Genomic DNA, 19,522 nt, shown 5'->3' with positions numbered 1-19,522 from the left:
AGGGGAAAACAGATTTCAAATGCATAAACGCTAGTAGCATTTGAAAAGCACAAAACACCACAGGCAATAAATTAAAGAAAAAGACAACAGTGTTGTTTTGCCTATATTGTTGGAGATAAAGCTTTTTTTATTTTTAAAAAAAACTATTATAAATTTTTTTATTTATTTGTGGCTTCTGAAAGCGTGAGTGAAGCCGTTCCTGGAGCTATATTTGATAAAGTTTGCGATCCAAGTTTGAAAACATTTTGACAGCTCCTTTGTGGTACATATTGTTAGAGCAAATAGGGCCGGCCATCTTAATAAATATCAGGTGATGAATTTTTTTTGCCTCCAGGAACAAAAATGGTTAAATGCTGGATCTTTATGTTCCTTGTCTAAATGCTTCCCCCCCAACTCCTTCTTCCTGCTGAAAACAAGTTTAGAATTAAAGCATATCACTTTACACATATTGCATGCATATTAGTGAGACACAGCTGTTTATGCCTCACTCTTAAGAGCCATATGATTAAGTTATGGGATATCAGATAATCCAAAGTCTCTCTCTATTGGTCACCGTCCGCAGACAAAGGCTTTTTAGTTTTAAGTCCATTTAATGACAGAATGTCCAATTCGACAAATGTGTGAGTAATTCCAATGGAACACCTGTGGCTCCCTCTGCTAGACTATGGAAGAGAAGATATAAAATGTCATTACAGTAGCATGCAGTGTCTGACTTTTATCTTTAAAGGGGGGGAGGGGGTATTCAGCCTGTTACTCCAGCTCAAACTCACACCATCATGCTCAGGTTCCCAGGATTTCCAGAAAGATGAATGACATCCTACTTATCCAAAGTGTAGTCGACTTTTCTCTTTTTTATGTTTGCACAATAAGGACAGAGCAGGGTGGATAGATTAGATAGACATATAGATGACAAATGGGGGGGTGTAGACACACACACTTACATATAAATATATTAACAGGTTGATTTCATGGAAACATGTGAGTTCCAATGGCAGGTACATAATTCATAGGTGACTTGAGGAAGGTCCCCAGTAGGGCTTAGGGAGTCACTGTTAGTCAGAGTAGATAATACTGACCTAGATAGAACAGTGGTCTGACTCAACTGAGTGTTGACTTTTTCAATTTTCAAATTCCAAAATAATAATAAAGAGGGGTGCTAAAAAGCTGTAACATAACTTGGGGATTCAAAATATATTTTAGTTAAATTAATATAATTTAGGGGCTTTTTTGTAAATAAAATGTGCGTGAAATTGCACAGAAATAATTAAATATGATTGCCAAGAACTTGAAGTTTGTTTGCTTGCATGTTTGTTTGTTTGTTGTTAAGAATTACCCGACATTTTCGGAAGGTAAAATGTAAACTCTTTGGTTTTCCAAAAGCAAGTTTATGTACTTCATCAAACGTAGACTTACCAAGGTAAATGCTCAATCACAAAAAGAACAGCAGATTTGAATTCCTCACACCCAAAAACATACTTTAAAGACCCCCTCACTGAAGAAATTTGCAAAAATTGTTTCACCCCCTAAAATGACATGCCCCAAAGGTGGCTTCCCGTGTGCCTCAGTTGATTAATCTGTAATCCTTTTTATTAAACTTATTTCATCCCTCTGAAGTCAGTAAGACTCTCAAACACCTGAAATCCACATGATTTGCCTTAACTGGGCTATGAACTAGGCAGTAAGTTCGTATTCGAAATGCATTGCCAACTTCCTTATAGTCCTAGCATTCACCCATTTGGGTATGTAGCCAGCAGCATCACCTCAAGGCCTTATTTTTACGCTTTTATTAATTCAGAGCAGGACTTTTGCAGCCATCAGGGCAAATCTCAAAATGACACCAGGTGGCAGGTGGACCAGAATTGGGAATCGCTCCAAATTTATCCAAACCAACCCACCATCTGGTCCCTCTTATTTTAGTTTTGCAACATCCAGGGTTAAGTGAACAGACACCCTGGTATTTGAGGTGATGTCAAGAGGTAGCAAAGTTCTGTCTGTCAAAGTAATGCCCATAGCTGTAATGACTTGCTTGTCACACACAAGTTCATTGTTAAATGATGGAAATGCCTATGCAAATCAGGTGACAAGAGGAAAATTTACCTGAAACATCATCTTATAGCCCACTCGATCACTTTGATCTGCAGAGCTGGCACCGTTACAGGTGCCGCATAATTCTTGTTCTGCCTTTGTGGAAAAAACCAATCTTTTAGCGTGGCATTACCCACACTTTGGAACTCCCTGCCTATTGACATCAGGCGGGTACCTTCACTGTGCTCTTTTCAGCACCTGCGAAAAACAGTTTTGTTTAGGCAAGACTACCCAGACATGTAGGGACACGGGTGGCGCTGTGGGTTAAACCACAGAGCCTAGGACTTGCCGATCGGAAGGTCAGCGGTTCGAATCCCCACGACGGGATGAGCTCCCGTTGCTCAGTCCCTGCTCCTGCCAACCTAGCAGTTCGAAAGCACCTCAAAGTGCAAGTAGATAAATAGGTACCGCTCCAGCAGGAAGGTAAACGGCATTTCCGTGCGCTGCTCTGGTTTGCCAGAAGCGGCTTAGTCATGCTGGCCACATATGCTGGCTCCCTCAGCCAATAAAGCAAGATGAGCGCCGCAACCCCAGAGTCGGTCACAACTGGACCTAGTGGTCAGGGGTCCCTTTACCTTTACCTTTACCCAAACATGTAGAATGTTGACATTTATTTTAATCTGTTTCCAGTTTATTGCTGATTTTATCCTTTAACGTTTCAAAGAGCTGTTTTGACTGGCAATCTTATTGTTTTATTCTCTATTAAGCCACTTTGAGGGATTTTCTTTGCAGTCAAGCAGTGTATAAATTTTATGAAATAAACAACAATTGAGTAGATATTACCAAACCACCCAATTCGTTTCAATGCAATTTCCCCAAAAAAAGGTTCTTTAAGAAAGGGCAACCTGAAGCATAGCTGCAGACAAGCACAGATATGCTCTTAGGGTGCATTTACTCAGTCCACATAGCTCTTCTATATGTAAACAAGCTATCGTAGCTTTTCATATTGTAGACAGAACTTTTGCCTCTCCTCCCCCTCAAACCTAGGGCTCCTTCACATTTTCATTTGCCCTGCCGTTTTCCCCCAGGAAAACCTGGGGTTTCAGAGGTGCCAACTTGAATAGAATATTGAAAGGCAGGTAAGCCCCATCCCACAAAGTATCTTAAGGGAGGAGACCAAAGGGACCTTAGCTCCTAGGAGTTGGCTCCTTAGTTCTGAATCAAAACAAGCAGCAATTGGGTTTTCTGATGCTTGCTGTTTGTTTTGATTGAGGACGAAAGAGTGGGTTTTCCAGGGAAAGCAGTAGAAGAAAGGCAAAACCGCTCTGACACATGTTTTCTAGGCACAGAACAGGCAGAATTATGACTCCCATAATTCTTGTCAACGTGAAATCTGACATTCAGTCGCCAGTCACCTGTCCATCCAACATATCTGTGAACTGAAATAAGTGAGCAGGTTGGGACAGGAATTAAGCTCCCAACTTTCATAGATTCAGTTGACAGTCTGAGCATTGTTTACCCAAGTAAGTGGGTAACTGTCTGAGCTCATGGTGTGTGGACTCAGTTTCGTGGTCACACGGAGAGCTCTGATGAATGTGCAACTGAAATAAATGCAGGCTCCATTCAGACCATGCAGAAGTCAGAGTGGATCTAAGAGGTATATTTCTACTTCTTCCTGTCCATGCATTCATGACCATATATAGTATGGGAACCCTGGGAACAGGGTTGCATATCAATAAATCAGATTATAGACATCCATAGGTGTACCAGACTATATTTTTTTTTGTTTCCTGCACTTGTATCCCACTTTTTTCTCTCCAAGCAGCTCAAGGTGGCATACAATGGTTCTTCCCTTCCTCATTTTATCCTCACAACAACCCTATGAGGTAGGCTAGGCTGAGAGGCACTGACTGGCCCCTGAGTTCACCCCGTGAGCTTCATAGCTGAGTGGGACTTGAACCCTGCTCTAACCACTACACCACACTGACTCTCTTTATCTTGTAGTTTGGGCATGATCAATGTACCCTGACATTAAAACAAAAAATATTGACCAATGAACACTGATACAACTTTTTTAATGAAGGCACAGGTGTGGCAAAGTAATTTGGGGTTGCACTAACAAGAACTGAAATGATGGCCATTCCTCTGCTGGTTTCAACAGGTCTAGAAAAAGCTAATGCTATAAAGATCGTCAGCTCCAAAGGCTTGCAGAGAACAGAGAAGAAAATATGAATGCAAATAGGTAAAGAGAGAGAGGGGGGGAAAAAACTCATTTGAAAAAAAACATTTGAGGGATGAAAACGAGAAGAGTTCCCACCAATGTTTTAAAAGAAGAAAGGTAGAAGTCAGCAAGCAACTTTAATACTAATGGATGGGGCAACCGATGTAACACTTATGCTTAATAACAGCTCTAGGGAAGATCAAGGAAATTAAACACCAGTAAGCTCAACTTCAGCAGTGGGGAAGATATTGGAAACACTAATCAGGGACAAAACAGGGAAAGTTATGATTTAATTAAAGATATTCAGCATGGATTCACAAAAGGGAGATCATACGTAACAAAAACTAATAGAATATTTTGGGGAGGGGGGAACCGCACCGGCAAAAAAAGAATTGAAGACGGATGCTGTGAGCATGATTAACAGCCCCCTGTGTTTCGTTACCACCTGAAACACTGAGCCACTATCCATATCCCATTGTTGTCAGTGAAAAAGCTTGCATGGATTCTTGCAGGATTTGGTTTTGCTCCTGAACTTCAGATATTCCGTCAAAGTCATGGCCTGCCAAAGATGGTACCAAGGAGTAAGACACTGACAGCAAACGTCTTTCTTATATGGATAATAAAAGTAAGAAATCATGGGGCCAAAACTTGATGCATCTTAGTCCTAAACCACCCAGACCTGGCAACCTCAGACATTCCTGGAGTGCAGATGTCACCAAGGCTGTAAGCTGTGCAAGACTGGCTGATACTGTAACTGCAGACTGGGTTGAGCAGTGCTAATGTTTCCCAGGCAGAGACGCAAGCCAGTGTGTCCAATCTCAGGCCAAAATTGTTTCCAATAATTTCTTCCAGCCCCAAGCAGTACTGGTAGCTGCTGAACTGTCAATGAACTGTATAGTATCCCAGATCCCTTTCAGTTAGCAGAACGGCCGATTATGCAAGGGATGCATCCATCTGGCTAATGGTAGGGCCGGACCTGCTCCTGGCATTACTTTCCATGCTGGTTCCCTTTTGCAATCTGATAAAGGGGGCTGTCCTTTTATGATCTGATTTCAAGGAGAGAGGAATTAAAAGATGGTCTGTCCGATTTCATAATGAAACCGCACTGGTTGCTACCAGTTCTGGAAAAGAAATCAAGCTGATGTTAAGAAGCAGCAATTCAGATGGAATTTATTGATATGAGCATAAGATGAAAGGTGTGTGGATCTGCCACCATCAGTAGGAATGACAAGACATTTAATGAGAAGAGAAGGATCTACTCAAAATAAAATACAGACTGCGCACTAAGGCTGAAACAATTTCTTAATCAATTTGCATCTGTATCTATGTAGTTCTCCGTTAAATACTACTACTACTACTACTAGTAGTAGTAATAATAATAATAATAATAATAATTTACCCCGCTCATCTGACTGGGTTGCCCCAGCCATTCTTATGTCATTAAGAAATAAGAGCCACAGTTCCCTGAATTAACTGGACATGTGTGGCAGCTCCATCTTCCCGCCAAACAAATGTTTGCTACAGCTCACAAGTTTCAGATGAGTATTAATCCTAAATCGGAAAGAACAACACTATCTTTCAGAAAATAATTTCAGACAGTGTTTAGGCCATGTCACTCCAAGAAGCCACCCAACTCGTATTTCATGACTCAAATTGCATGGTCAAGGACCATGACAGTCTACAACAGGGTAGACTGTGAGTTAAGATTAAATTATTCTTCGTAACTATTAAGAAATTTAGGATAAACTCAAGTGCACTATCCATTTAGTCATCATAAGGAAAATGTGAAAGTGCTAAAAATGTTTGTCCACAAACCAATAGGTGGTATTTTCAGCCAGTCTGTATGGAGTCTAGACACCTGCACTGGAGAATTAAGGTGTATTTGTATGTGTGATATACCATCATTTTCTAAATGGGAAAAAATGAAAATTGAACACCAATACTTTCTTCAGGCCTGCTTCTTTCTTTCTTTCTTGTTGACATTTTTGTAGATTGTGACAAACATTCATTCTAACATAATTGCTTACATTTTCTTCTTCTTCTTGAATTCCCTATAGCTACAGAGAAATGCTGGAATCCATTATTGAGCTACCCTGATGGCAGGCACTTGATTGACATTTATCTATTTGAAACATTTCCATGCCTTCTTTCCAGGGCTCAAGGTGGCGTACAACAATTGTGATAGCACATTAGAATGCAAATAAACATCAAAGACAAAAGGCACAACAGCAATCTAGTAAAATAAAATAAAATAAAATAAAATAAAATAAAATATAAAATAAAATAAAATAAAATAAAATAAAATAAAATAAAATAAAATAAAATAAAATAATAAAAGGGGGGAGGAAAAACCAAGGAGGTAGTCAGCAAGAATAAAGGCCAAATGTTTTTTGATCCCTGCTAAAAGACAGCAAGAAGAGCAAAGACACCCTTTGAGGTGGGGGTTAAAGAGGGGGAGACTGCCTCACAGTCTTGGAGCAACTGGTTTAAAAGTCCTGCTTCTGGCCACAAACATTCCCACTTTATGCAGAAGACGAATTTGAGGCAGAAGGTAAGAAGCTGTTGACAGCAGACTCCAGTCCTCAACCCTCTAGGGCAGGCATGTCCAACTCCATAGAGACTGTGATCTACTCACATTATAAAAATACTGGCTGTGATCTACCCATTGTTATTGACAGGCAAAGCTTTTTTTAAGGGAGGCAAAGTTGTTGTTGAGCTTTTTTTAGGGGAACCAAATCTTTCTTTGGGGGCGGGGAATCACTAAGCATCTCATGATCCACCGTGTCCAGTGATCTACCAGTAGATCATGATCTATCTGTTGGATATGCCTGTTCTATGGCATCATCACAGCCAACTGTGTGTGTGTGTGTGTGTGTGTGTGTGTGTGTGTGTGTGTGTGTATGTACACACACAATTGTCTGGTGTGGTGATGGGCTGAGTAAGGCTGTGGTGGTCCTGCTTCTCAGCAGATAAGTCTTGGATAGGGTTGCCAGGGCCCAAACCTGAGACCTAGTGACAGCCACTGGTTATGTCATAAAGCATGAAACATTGAGCATTAACCAGAGTCACTGAGAATATGTCATCAAACTCCTTGCCGCCACTGAGCCCCAGAGGCGGAGGTTAATTGGGAGAAGGGAGACGGGAGCTGAGGAGGGTCTGTGCAATAATTTGCAGCCTGCTTCTACCAGGCTGAAACATGCAAGCTGAAAATACAATCTTCATAATAGTAGTAGTAGTAGTAATTTAAGGAACTCCTGCCATCCTGGAGTTTCAAGCCCTCCCTCTGCCACCTGGAAGTTGCCACCTGAAAACTTCAGGTCGGCCCTGGAGGTCCGGCAACCCTAAACCCAGAAAACAGCAACAGCAGGAGCAGCAGCCATACAACTGGGAAGCTCCACAGCTGACAAAGGCTTGCACCTGGAAGCCTTTATTATCCCAGAGGAGGAAATTGAAAGGGAAGCGATAAGCATTCCAGACTCTGGGGTGGAGACTGTGAGTGTCAGAACTCCAAATCTCAGGGAAGGGGGAAGGGATAACAGAGAAAAGCCACATTCACATCATACATTTGAAAAAAGCTATGATACCATAGTAGTGATGCCACAGCATCCATAGCAGTGACCAGAGGAGGAATGACCACTGGGAGGAGCACAGAGAGAATAAACGGCATGGGGCATCTATGGCAGCACAACTAGACACCTTCAACTGCCCCATCTGCAGCAAAACATCTCTCTCTCTCGTATCGGTCTCTACAGTCACAGCAGGTGCTGTAACCTTCCAAGAGTTTGACTTCATCCCCAAATGTGCACTCCTCCTTCATCTCCCAAGACAGATGGATACCAACAAGAAGATCCCACTTTAAACAGTCATGGCATCCCACAAAGAATTCTGTGAGCTGTAGTTTGCTAAGGGTGCTGATAGTTGTTAAGAGACCCCCATTACCCTCACAGAGCTGCATGTCACCCAGTAAGAGGGATTATTAAACCACTCTGAAAATTGTGGCTCTGAGAGGGGAAGTAGGGCCTTCTAACAACACTCAACACCCATAACAAACTACAGCTCCCAGAATTCTTTGGGGGAAGACATAGCTGTTCAAAGTGGTATCATAGCACTTTAATTGTATGGTGTAAATGGGACCAGGGACGACTTCCTTTTTTAAGAGATAGCCAAGCAATATTATTTGAATTTAGTTCCTGGTGATGCAAAGAGGTTGGGACTTCCTGTAAGGGCAATAGCCCCACCAGGTCTTCTCTATAACCCTGACTCAGAAGGATCCCAGGCTGCTGGCCTCTCTTAAAGAGAAAGTAAATTGTAGCACAGGGTCTGATTGGGGGACCACAAATGCAACAGACATCCCCCACCTCCACTGAAATCAATGTCAATACTACCAATTTTGGATTGTACCCACAATTGTGAAGTCACAGCAAAGATGCAGAAGCAGAGCAACATATCTTCCAACTAAGAAACATATTATTTCAAGTAAGGGGGGAGGGAAGCCTAGAGGTTGGGGGGAGAGCCCTCCCTGCAAATAGAAAGCTAGCACATCAAGAAAAGCTTTTCATGTGGTAGAGCATACAGTACAAACATGCCAAATTCCTAAATGTGTTCCAGGAAGAGATGTAACATGTGACATTTCTAACCGCGTACTTCAACTCTCAGAGAGGAAAGTGCAGGATTAATTGTTTCACCATTTATTCAGTAATGATGCCTAGCCCCGGGATAACAGGTGTTTTTATGTTTGCTTGCACAAATGGAGCTTCTCTGCTCACAGAGGATCCCCATTTGTCCCAAAAGAGGAAATGAATTTATTTGCATGGTTTTTATCCATTGAATTTGGATTGGAACTCATAGCAAGAGAGCCATGTATGGGAGTCTAAGCACTGCATCCCCAGATAAAGAGCAGGATGCATTTTTAACTGCTTCTTCTCCCCACCTGACACTTGGCAGTTTTTCATTAGGAAATGTGTAAGGGTGCTTACAGTTATCTAAATAATACTAAACTCACAATAAAGCCTGAATAATGTCCTCCCCTCATTGAAAACCAAAACCACAAATACAAGCTGAATGAAAACAAATTGTGAAAAAATACCTGTCTGGATTTTCTCTTGAAAATCAGTCATTGAGAATCATCTGTCAGTAAGACAAAATTAATTACTACATGTGAAATGGAGAAAATCAACATAAATTTAAATATTGCATAATATTACAAAAAAGAATAGGTAATCCTATTATCTATTAGTTATATATGTCTGCAATCTAAAATACCCTCGCCCCTACCCCCAAAAAACTGACATTACATCATTAGATTTAACAAATATTTTTTTAAACAGATATTGTGTGGGGAAAACTGCCTCCAAAATATAGTAACTTGCAAAATTCAGACATCTTTTTTGTTATTCGTTTGGTAGTAATGGAGAATCCAATTTGATTTGAGTGTACCTTTAAACCTATGCCAACCTGGACCAGTTTTAATTCACACAACCATTGTTGTGTGCATCCCTGATAGCTTCATGTGCATGATGAACAGGTCACCTGAATCATTCACCTTGTGTGCTTGTCATTGGCATGCCATCACTACTTAACCCACAATAAGGTTGGTGGTATGATTCAAAAGCAGGCCCAAAGTGAAGGATTCAGATCACCCACTTGCATAGACCACTCTGGGCAGGAAACTGTGGCCAGCTGCGTACAGAGCGATTGTGAGAACTGTCTCTGATCCAGCCTGCACCCTCAATATAACATGGCACTCCCATCAGCCACATTACCCCAATCACTGTCAGGACAGGCCCAAGGCATTTTGTCATGCAGACATGACACAGAGGTGTGTCCCAGGTTCCCTTGATCCTGTCACACAAAGGACGCTGGGACTCTGAACCTATGTGGGAATGCATAGAGTTGCACGTCTGTAACTTCTCGGTTTCTGCTGAGGTCGCCTGCCGTTTCACTGGCAACTATTTGAATGGCTTGGGTTGTCTGATTGGTTGCTACCATGAGTGGCACAGACCTATCCTAGACTTCTTCAAGGTAGAGAGGGAGTGCAGTGCGGTCACCCATGCTGCTCTTTTCCTTAAGCTAGGGAAGGCAACACTGCTGAAGTGGATGGATCTGGGTGTCTGCAAGGCCAGGTTAGCATCAAAGGTCACCTTGATGGGCACTCTGTTCCCAAACACAAAGCCATGCCACACACAGAGAGAGATGCAAGTCCAAGCATATGGAGTTAAAAAGGAAACCCGAATGGACCCCTGATCTGCTCAGAGACACTATATTGGCTTTATTAGGTGCACAACACAGGGAATTACCATAATGTCCCCAAGCAAACTTTATTCAGTGTTTATGTAGCGCTAGGGTTTGCCTATATACAATTAAATCAAGTGTTGCAAATATATTAAACCTGCATTTTAATTTGACAAGTGAATTTAGAACTGGGACATGTTTTAAAAGGGTTTCTGGAATTCTAGAGTGTTGCATGTGCTAATGGTTCTGTGTTTATACCTGGGAGGAGGGGAAACTTTGAGACACATCCTATATTGTCTTGTGCTCATGGCACAGAAGCTGTGTGTGTGTGTGTGTGTGTGTGTGTGTGTGTGTGTGTGTGTGTCAGTAAGGAGAATGACATGGGTGCCTAGCTGGTGCATGTGAAACAGCAAAGTAGCCATCTTCAAATGTCTTAAGGGCTGTCACATGGATGATGGAACAAGCTTGTTTTCTCCTGCTCCAGAAGGTAAGTCCCAAACCAATGGATTCAAATGACAAGAAGGGAGATTCTGATTAAATATTAGGAAGAATTTTCTGACAGTAAGACTTGATTGACAGTGGAACAGGCTTCATCAGAAAGTGGTGGACTCTCCTTCATTGGAGGTTTTTAAAAGAGATGTTGGATGGCCCTTCTGTCAGGGATTCTTGAGCTGTGATTCCTGCATTGTAGGGGCTTGGACAAGATGACCCTTAGGGTCCCAACTCTACAATTCTGCATATGATTCTATGAAAATAACAGACTCTTCTCAACAAGGATTACCTGACTTGCAGTAGTGCTTCTTCCTTTGCTATGTTGCCTCTCACTGAAAGTGCTGGGCTTGTGCTCCCACCGAGACTAGTTCACTATGTTTTGCCTAAAGGTGCATGTTGACTTTTCACCAGCTCCCCCAAATATTGGTGTTAGCTACACCAGCACGAGGCCAACATGACAGTAAGTGGACAAAGCAAAATGCCTCTGTCCTCATGGTAAAAACATCTCATCAAATCTCCAAAAGGATACCGTACGGTTTAAAGATATGCAGAAACATACTCCTCCTGCCTGCCTTAGATGGGTTCAAGCTGGGGCCACACCACAGCCAAATCAGAGAGGGGCAAGACATGTGTGGGAGGCAGGGGGCAAGCATATGTTGCATCCCACTGTTGACTGGGGGGTGGAACCAAAGCAGGCTATGTGAGCCATCTCTGCCTCTAGCTAGCCTCTTTTTGTTGCTGTCTCAGCACCCATTCTCCCACCTAGGGCTGCAGCATAGGATTAGCTGGTTGCTTAAGGGCTGAAAAGAATATCTGCACCAATTTTTTTCCTCCCCCCTTTTTATAACTTTCTACCACAATTTATTTTTCTCATTAATTGATGGAGAGTGTCGGGGAAAATGCTGAAGAGATTTGCAGCACAACACTACTTTGATCTGATCCAGCTGGGCTCTTACGTTCATATATTAATCCTGCCATGTACCCAGAATTACCCCTATTTATACTTTCAAGGGATGGAAACACATATATCAACTGCCTGCGTCAAAGCTGCTAAGAATCTGTCAGAGGTGGGTGTGAATTGCCTCCCAGACTCTTCAAATCCAGAGGAAAGCTGTGCAGTGCACTAGATCAAGAATGGATACAGGCCAGGCCAGGCCAGACTCAGCTCCCTTTCAGCCACCAAGCCACGAGTAAGTTACTCTCTTGAAACCTACCCCACTTTCACTGGATTGTTCTGCAATAAATCCATCTATGATGTCCTGAGCTTCTCGGAGGAAGCGGTGGGGTGTGTTTGTGTGAAGCACAATACAGGATGGTTGCATCTCACATGAAGCTTTGACACATGAAGCTTTGACACATGCAGTTGATATATGCGTTTGGATTTCAATCATACATGGTTGAAATTGTGCAAGTTAAATCCAGGTGAGGCAGAGAGCTTAAAAAACTCTTTCTGAACCAAGTCCTCTGGGGTTAACCAACACGGAAAGAGCTTTAAAGCTCTTTGTCTTGCTGTGGGTGGAGACAAGACCAGCTGAGTTCCCATGCGATCTCGCAGGAGCATCCGCAGCCTTCCAGAGCTGATGTACTAAGCAGGCCTTGTACCCAAATCCTCAAGCAAGGTGGAGAGCTTAAAAGCTCTTTTCATGCCATGTCCACTCGGGGTCACCGGTTGGGAAAATAGCTTATAAGCTCTCTCTCTTTTTTTACTGGGCAAGGTCCTCTTGCCACATGGGCTCTGGGAGTACAGGGTATTCTTGCTTTCTCCCTTCTCCTGTGGGGCAGCTCCAAGGGTTTGGCTATGTGTGATTTGAATACGTGGAACCCCAGAACCAAGCCTCCGTGTAAGATGTGATTGTACTGTAAATAAAAACCTACCCCGCAAATTATCCTTGGGAACGTTCTGACAACTTATTAATGGAACTGATGAGACTTTGCAATGACAAAGCTTGAGAACTCTTCAGATGGGCTGTGCAGTTGCAAGGGAATTCCCTGTCCAAAAATTCTTGCTTATGAATTGATCCCCAGTGACTCATTCTTTTGAATACGTACAGAACAGCCTTGGACCCTCAGACGTGTTTGTATCTACGATGAAGGCACAGCATTTCTATTATCTTCTTAAACATAGCTTACTTTCAACATTGCTGCCCCCACTGAGAACAATTCCATGATTACAACGGATAAGGTTCAGGCTTGGCCTGGAAATTCCGGCCTGATACTTTCAGAGCTTAGTGAAAACTGTTTTATGGCAGAAGCTTTATGCTATATATATATATATATATATATATATATATATATATATATATATATATATATATCTGAGATAAATCCTAGCTCACTTTTTATTATCCTTTCCCTTCTCCCAAGGAAACTGTTCAGGGTTTAATTTAGAATTGAAGATTTTATGCCACAGAACAAAAATGGGAATATGTATGTGCATATGCAACCCCCCCCCCAAAAAAAAAGAGACACGCAGAGAGGACTAGAATCTTACGTCAATCTGATTTTCAGACTTTGACTATAGACACCTGGGCTCAAATTTCTGCTTAGCCATGAAGTTCACTGAACAATACACTATTTCAATTGAGCATGCCTCATTGCATTTGAAGCATTCTTGTACAACTTTGACGGTCATGGCTTCCCCCCAAGAAGCCTGGGAACTAAAGTTTGTTAAGGGTGCTGGGAATTGTAACTATGTGCCCTTGAAAAACTACAGTTCCCAAGATTCTTTGGTGGAAGCCATGACTGTCAAAGTGCTTTGAGCGCTTTAAATGCATGGTGTGAACGTGACCTATTGTCCGTGTAAAATACGTCAAAGGTTATGCTAATAATTTACTTTTATATTTTGTGCATGCCTGTGTGTAACGAATTTATATATAGTTCACAGTGGCAAAATGTAGTAGGGACTGATGGAGACCCCCACAGTTGCCTGAAATTCTGGGGAAACTGGTTTGTTAAGGCTTGCTGGAAACTAGAACTCTGTAACGGGTAAAGCACATTGGGGCGTAGAGTAGGCGTGCCAGTGGGGCCATGGCCCCGGATGTGGATTTTTGAGGGGGAGAAAAGCAGGCACCCCCATGCAGATGTCCCCAGTGTGGCCCAGCCCAGCGCTCCCAGTGTCAGAGGAGCCAATGCTTGGCACTGGTACAGGCCGTGCTAGTGGTGCCTGCTTCATTCCTGCCAAGTGCTGCATTGCCTGGTCAATCATTTTATTCCACAGGCCGACAGGCAGCACAACATACCCCTGCTTGGCTCCAATGTGGGGCGGGGTACCTCCGTCAGTGTCAGCAGTGAGGGCTGGGGTGCCACAGTAGGCTCCCTCACCTTCCACGCCCCCTGCCCCCCAGCGCTCATGTACCTTGCTGTCGCTTGCTCACACAATGCCACTGAACTACAATGCCCAGAATTCTCTGAGGGGAAGGATGTGCTTCGAATGTGTGGTGTGTACACAGCCTAAGTGACACAAGAGGGAAGCCCTGTGTAAATATTGCCTGCCTGTCCACACATACGTAAAAATAAAATAAAAAATGCTGCCCCTTTTCAGACATTCAGTGACTGTGAGCTTGCGAGAACTGGGATTCTGCCAAATGTTCCCTTTTAAAAGATTTGTGAGTGGTATCCAAGTAAGTTCTACCTAAAACAGGCCCATTTAATAGAAGTTAACCCTCTCCATTAACTTCAACAGGTCTACTCTGAGTAGGACTTCCTCTGCACTACACATTTAAAGCTGTATCATACCACTTTAAACAGTCATGGCTCCCCCCCAAGGAATCCTGGGAACTGTAATTTGTTAAGGGGGGGGCAATAGTTGTTAGGAGACCCCTATATTCCTCTCAGAGAGCAGCAGCTCACAGTGTTCCCTGGAAAGAGGGACTGATTGTTAAACCACTCTGAGATTCACTACGCCAGGCTGTTGGTTCCCAAAACAAATGAAATCATCCCACATGGGTATGAGAAGGTGCAGGGTCAATCTCCAAATCTGGATCAAGAGGCTGTCAGCTGGTTCCCTAAATATCAACTACATCAAGCATCAGGTGGTCTGAGAAATGGGACAAGGTCCTTCACCCTCATCTAAGTTTGCACTTGGTCATCAAAACTGCACTCCAGAGCAACGACTGGGCAAACTCCCAAGTTATGGCTGGCAAATTTGCAGATGCTCACTAATACAACGGCAAAAGCACAAATAGGTCTAAATGGGTCTTTATAGGCACCATCCACAGAGTGTATTTGCCAACACGCATCTCCGGTTGCCAAAGTTAGAAAACGCCTGATACTGCAAGCACTCCATTTTAGTCTTTCTTGTCTTTCCTCACTAAATACACTTATAAAAAAAAAAGAAAAAAAGAACAACGGCCAAGAACAATTGTAAGCTTAATAACAGTTGAAGAATATTCAGCAGATGGCACCATCTAGACTCAACTAATTTCTGGCCAAGCAATCTAAATCCCAGTTGTAGGCAAGGACACATAAACAAAATTTGGTATCGATGAATAGGGAAAGTGGTGACAAATAAGAGGAGCTGATGATGGCATCTGTCTATGCTGTAATTGTGTTAGTGTTTGTGAATGTGGCTAATGCAAAAAATTCATAATAGACTAGGTTCGGATTTCTCACCAGTATTGATCCTGTTGTGCTCCTGATACTAAAGGACCAAAGAACAGAAGTGTAAGTGACTTAATACCATTGGTTTGAGATGAAAGCAACCTCACTTGAACAGAATGCTGAACCATAGTTTAGTGTAATGTGCAGGAGCCTACTTCCACTCCATCCTCAGGCATAGCTGCAAGGCGAGTGGAAGTATCTCCTTTCATTTCCAACCAGCCAAAGTTTGCCATGATATCCGAACCAAGAACTGTGATGAGTTTCAGTTACAGTTTATCCAATCAAGTCAGGATCATAAGCTTGTCCAGGCAAGCCATGCTAGTTAACGCTAAACACAGTTTGTTCCAGTTGAGACATAACAACAAACCATGGCTGCAAACACTTCCAGTCACCTTCTTGTACCTGCACTGGAGAAAGAGAGGGGAGGAAGCGTGCATGAGTTCAAGGCTCTTTCACATAGCACTAAGCCATAGTTGAGTGTGACATCTGAACAAAGCCAGCTTTTTTTCACCGGTGATATAAGTGCATATAGATTTCCATTACTTATCTCGCTGGAGCCACACAGTTTTTAAAGCATCACAGTGATGACGAAGCAGCTAAGCCATGTGGATGCAGATGATTAAAAGAAAGGGCTCTCTTTACCTGGAAATCTTAATTCTCATTCTTCCTGCAGCCCCCTCTCTAACTCTTGCAAGCTGGTAGAGAAGGCTGCTTTAACAGCATGCAGAGATTGGGGTAGGCTGAAAGGGACACAATAGAATATGGGACCAGAGGTAGCTCTAGGAGAATGTGACCAGTATAGTCACACTGTACATGGAGATTCTGGGGCACCAGAGCAGGCACCACCACTATTACTCCAATGGAAGGCGAGAGGCAGGGGGCAGGATTTTGGTGTTGCACAGGACACCACTGAAATTTGAGACGCCAAGGTCCACCACAGATGGGGCACATTTTTAAAAAAGAAAAGAAATAAATCAGTAGGATAAACATTCTCCATAGAGCTTAGCTGTGATTATGGATTCAGAGGCAGAGCTATTTACTATTTCCCCAATGAAATCAAGATAATGGAACTTAGGAAATGCAATCAAACTCTCCTGCCCCACCCTTTCACACAACACATCTCCACCTTGGTGGTATCCAAACCTGCCATCTTTATCTACACCAATGGATGCCTAATTTGATCTTCCATTTACCCTGGCTTCTGATAACTGAAATAAAGGTAAAGGTTAAGGTACCCCTGCCCGTACGGGCCAGTCATGTCCGACTCTAGGGTTGTGCGCCCATCTCACCTAAGAGGCCGGGGGCAGTGCTGTCCGGAGACACTTCCGAGTCACGTGACCAGCGTGACAAAGCTGCTCTGGCAAGCCGGCACCAGCGCAGCACACGGAAACGTGTTTACCTTCCCGCTAGAAAGCGGTACCTATTTATCTACTTGCACTTAGGGGTGCTTTTGAACTGCTAGGTGGGCAGGAGCTGGGAAAGAAAGACGGGAGCTCACCCCGCCGTGGGGATTCGAACCGCCAACCATGCGATCGGCAAGCCCTAGGCGCTGAGGTTTTACCCACAGTGCCACCCGCGTCCCTGATAACTGAAATGCTTTGGCTAAAAACCCACTTTGCAGAATATTAGCTTAGCAATCCTGCAAGGCTGTATATTACAGTAGGTCTTTATACTGATCTAGATCAAGGGTTCTCAAACTGTGTTCTGCAGATCACCGAGCTTTCCTTCAGGTGGTAGGTGCACAGTGTGTCTGTGGATCTGTGGTTGAAAACAGGAGTCACGTTAAATATTCACATTGATTTTTAATTTCATTTGAGCTGCTTATTTTATTTCTAGTATTGTAGTTTATTATATTCTGCAATAAACTACAATAGGTAAAAAAAGGAAGTATTAAAAATACAATAAAAAAATCATACAGCATCTAGCACAATGCTTTACAACTGCTATGAAAAGAAATCATTAAGTGGTCCACCAAGACTTTCAGCAATTTTCACGTGTTCTGTGGGGAAACAAAAAGTTTGGGAACTACAAATCTGTACCACAAGTTAGTTTCATCTCCACTTGTAGTGAAGGCAGCTGTTTTGGAGAAAGAGAAATCAGAAGACAAACACACGGATTTACCACCTGCAGTGAAAGGTCGTATCTGCTTTGCTACCTGAGCCCAGCCTGTACTTTCCATATTGTTCAAACAGGCTCTTTGCTATCTGCCAACCATACACGCAACTAAATTAAAATTGGCTCAGTGCTAACGAAACGTAGCAAATTGAGACAGAATCAGGTCAGATTTTTGTTTGAATTATCTTGCAGAGTTTCTAACCTGGCATGTTACTTAAATCAGCCCACCCCACCCTCACTCCCCAAATAAAAGGATATGCAGAATGGATGGGAAAGCTGGAAACGTATTTTCACCTTAGCCAACATCAATACACACGCACATGTCCCATTCATTCATTCCAATAGCTCTTGCATGGAAGATAGTTCTGTCCAGATAGATCAGTGGTTCCCAAAGTGGGTGGTAGGATTGCCTAGGGGGTGCTAAGATGCAAAGGGGAGGCAGGAGGTACTGGACTATCTGAATACCTGGTATCACTGGATCACATTCATCCATTGTGTTGAATAAATTAAACTAAATAGTTATAATTGGATTTTGAATAAATGTGCAATTCATTGTTACTATTTTGAATTTTATTGTGTTATTATCTTCCTTAGTGATTTGTGCAAATCACTATTCTGATGCTTTTTATAGGGTAGGGGGCACTGGGGGTGAGTTTATGGAACCAAGGGGGTGGTGGCCCCAAAACATCTGGGAAGTGCTAAGATAGATTACTTCGATGGGACATTCCTCTCTTTCCATGTACAGTGGTACCTCAAGTTAAGAACTTAATGCGTTCTGGAGGTCCGTTCTTAACCTGAAACTGTTCTTAACCTGAAGCAACACTTTAGCTAATGGGGCCTCCCACTGCCACCATGCAATTTCTGTTCTCACCCTGAAGCAAAGTTCTTAACCTGAGGTACTATTTCTGGGTTCACGGAGTCTGTAACCTGAAGCATCTGTAACCTGAAACGTCTGTAACCTGAGGTACCACTGTACAGAAGTTATAGTCAGATCATCTTATTTTTCCCACTGCAAAACATTTTTTAAAAAATCATGCTGTTAATTACTCTACGCATCAATGAACTCACAAACTCTGGATAAAACAATCTGAACCAGCAGACCAATTTCTTTACATATATATTTTGTTACAAAAAACCTGCACGCAACTCTTTCTCCTCTACAGGAAACCCAACATTTTTCATGTTAGACTGTAGCTAATTATTGATTGGTATCATAAGCTCGTCAAGCACTCAAAAGGAGCTTTCCAAGGAAAGTTTGTAGGCAAGCATATGGTAAACCCGTCCAGTCCATATGACTGGTTGAACGCCGACCATTAGTGTTGATACAATCTTCCCTCAATATTGTGACAGCAATTGTCAATGGGACTTAAATTGCTGTCAAACTTACCCGACTAACTTACAGCAGAACAGTCAGAGAAAGCCAGCTCAGTGACTCAAGCCAATAAGACCTTTTTTTTTTACCCCTTCTCCTCCTTCTCCTAAATGCTTGTTCATATTACCCATTTGTATAAAGGTCTTTATGGAGGTTTTTTTGTTTGTGTGTGGCTTCAGCAATTAGCAATCTGAACATTCAACTGCCTCATGCACCGCAACCCAGTGTATATGAAATTGCATGTGTAGTTCCTTTCAGGTCAATTTTTTCAGCATGCTCCTTTGATTTCTTGATTATTGAGCTTGAAATCTGTGAGCAGAGCCACTCAATATATCTCCCACAACTCTCTTTGTGTATTTGAACAAGCAAAATAACTTCTTTCATGTGTGCATTCATGCATTCACACACAGACACATTAAGCACACTGGATATGATCCAAAGTCCACAAGGGACTAACAATGAAGAAT

General features: G+C 42.6%; 1 protein-coding gene across 5 annotated transcripts in view; it reads right to left on the bottom strand.

Moving 5' to 3' along the window:
* ZNF536 (zinc finger protein 536) overlaps nucleotides 1–19,522 on the bottom strand; it is a 556,339-nt gene that overhangs the window by 75,710 nt on the left and 461,107 nt on the right. Inside the window, exon 4 of one of the 5 annotated variants that reach the window (XM_081201111.1) lies at nucleotides 9,333–9,373. The exons of the other annotated variants lie outside the window; for them this stretch is intronic. Within the exon in view, the coding sequence (XP_081057237.1) occupies nucleotides 9,360–9,373 (14 nt within the window). The 3' untranslated portion in view covers nucleotides 9,333–9,359. The remainder of the gene's footprint in view (nucleotides 1–9,332; nucleotides 9,374–19,522) is intronic. 5 annotated transcript variants of the gene reach the window in all.

Source organism: Podarcis bocagei, assembly GCF_964188305.1.
Source record: "Podarcis bocagei genome assembly, chromosome: 7".
In the NCBI taxonomy this organism is placed as follows: domain Eukaryota; kingdom Metazoa; phylum Chordata; class Lepidosauria; order Squamata; family Lacertidae; genus Podarcis; species Podarcis bocagei.
The sequence above is the reverse complement of the archived record's forward strand: the minus strand, read 5'-3'. Positions and strand labels throughout refer to the sequence as shown.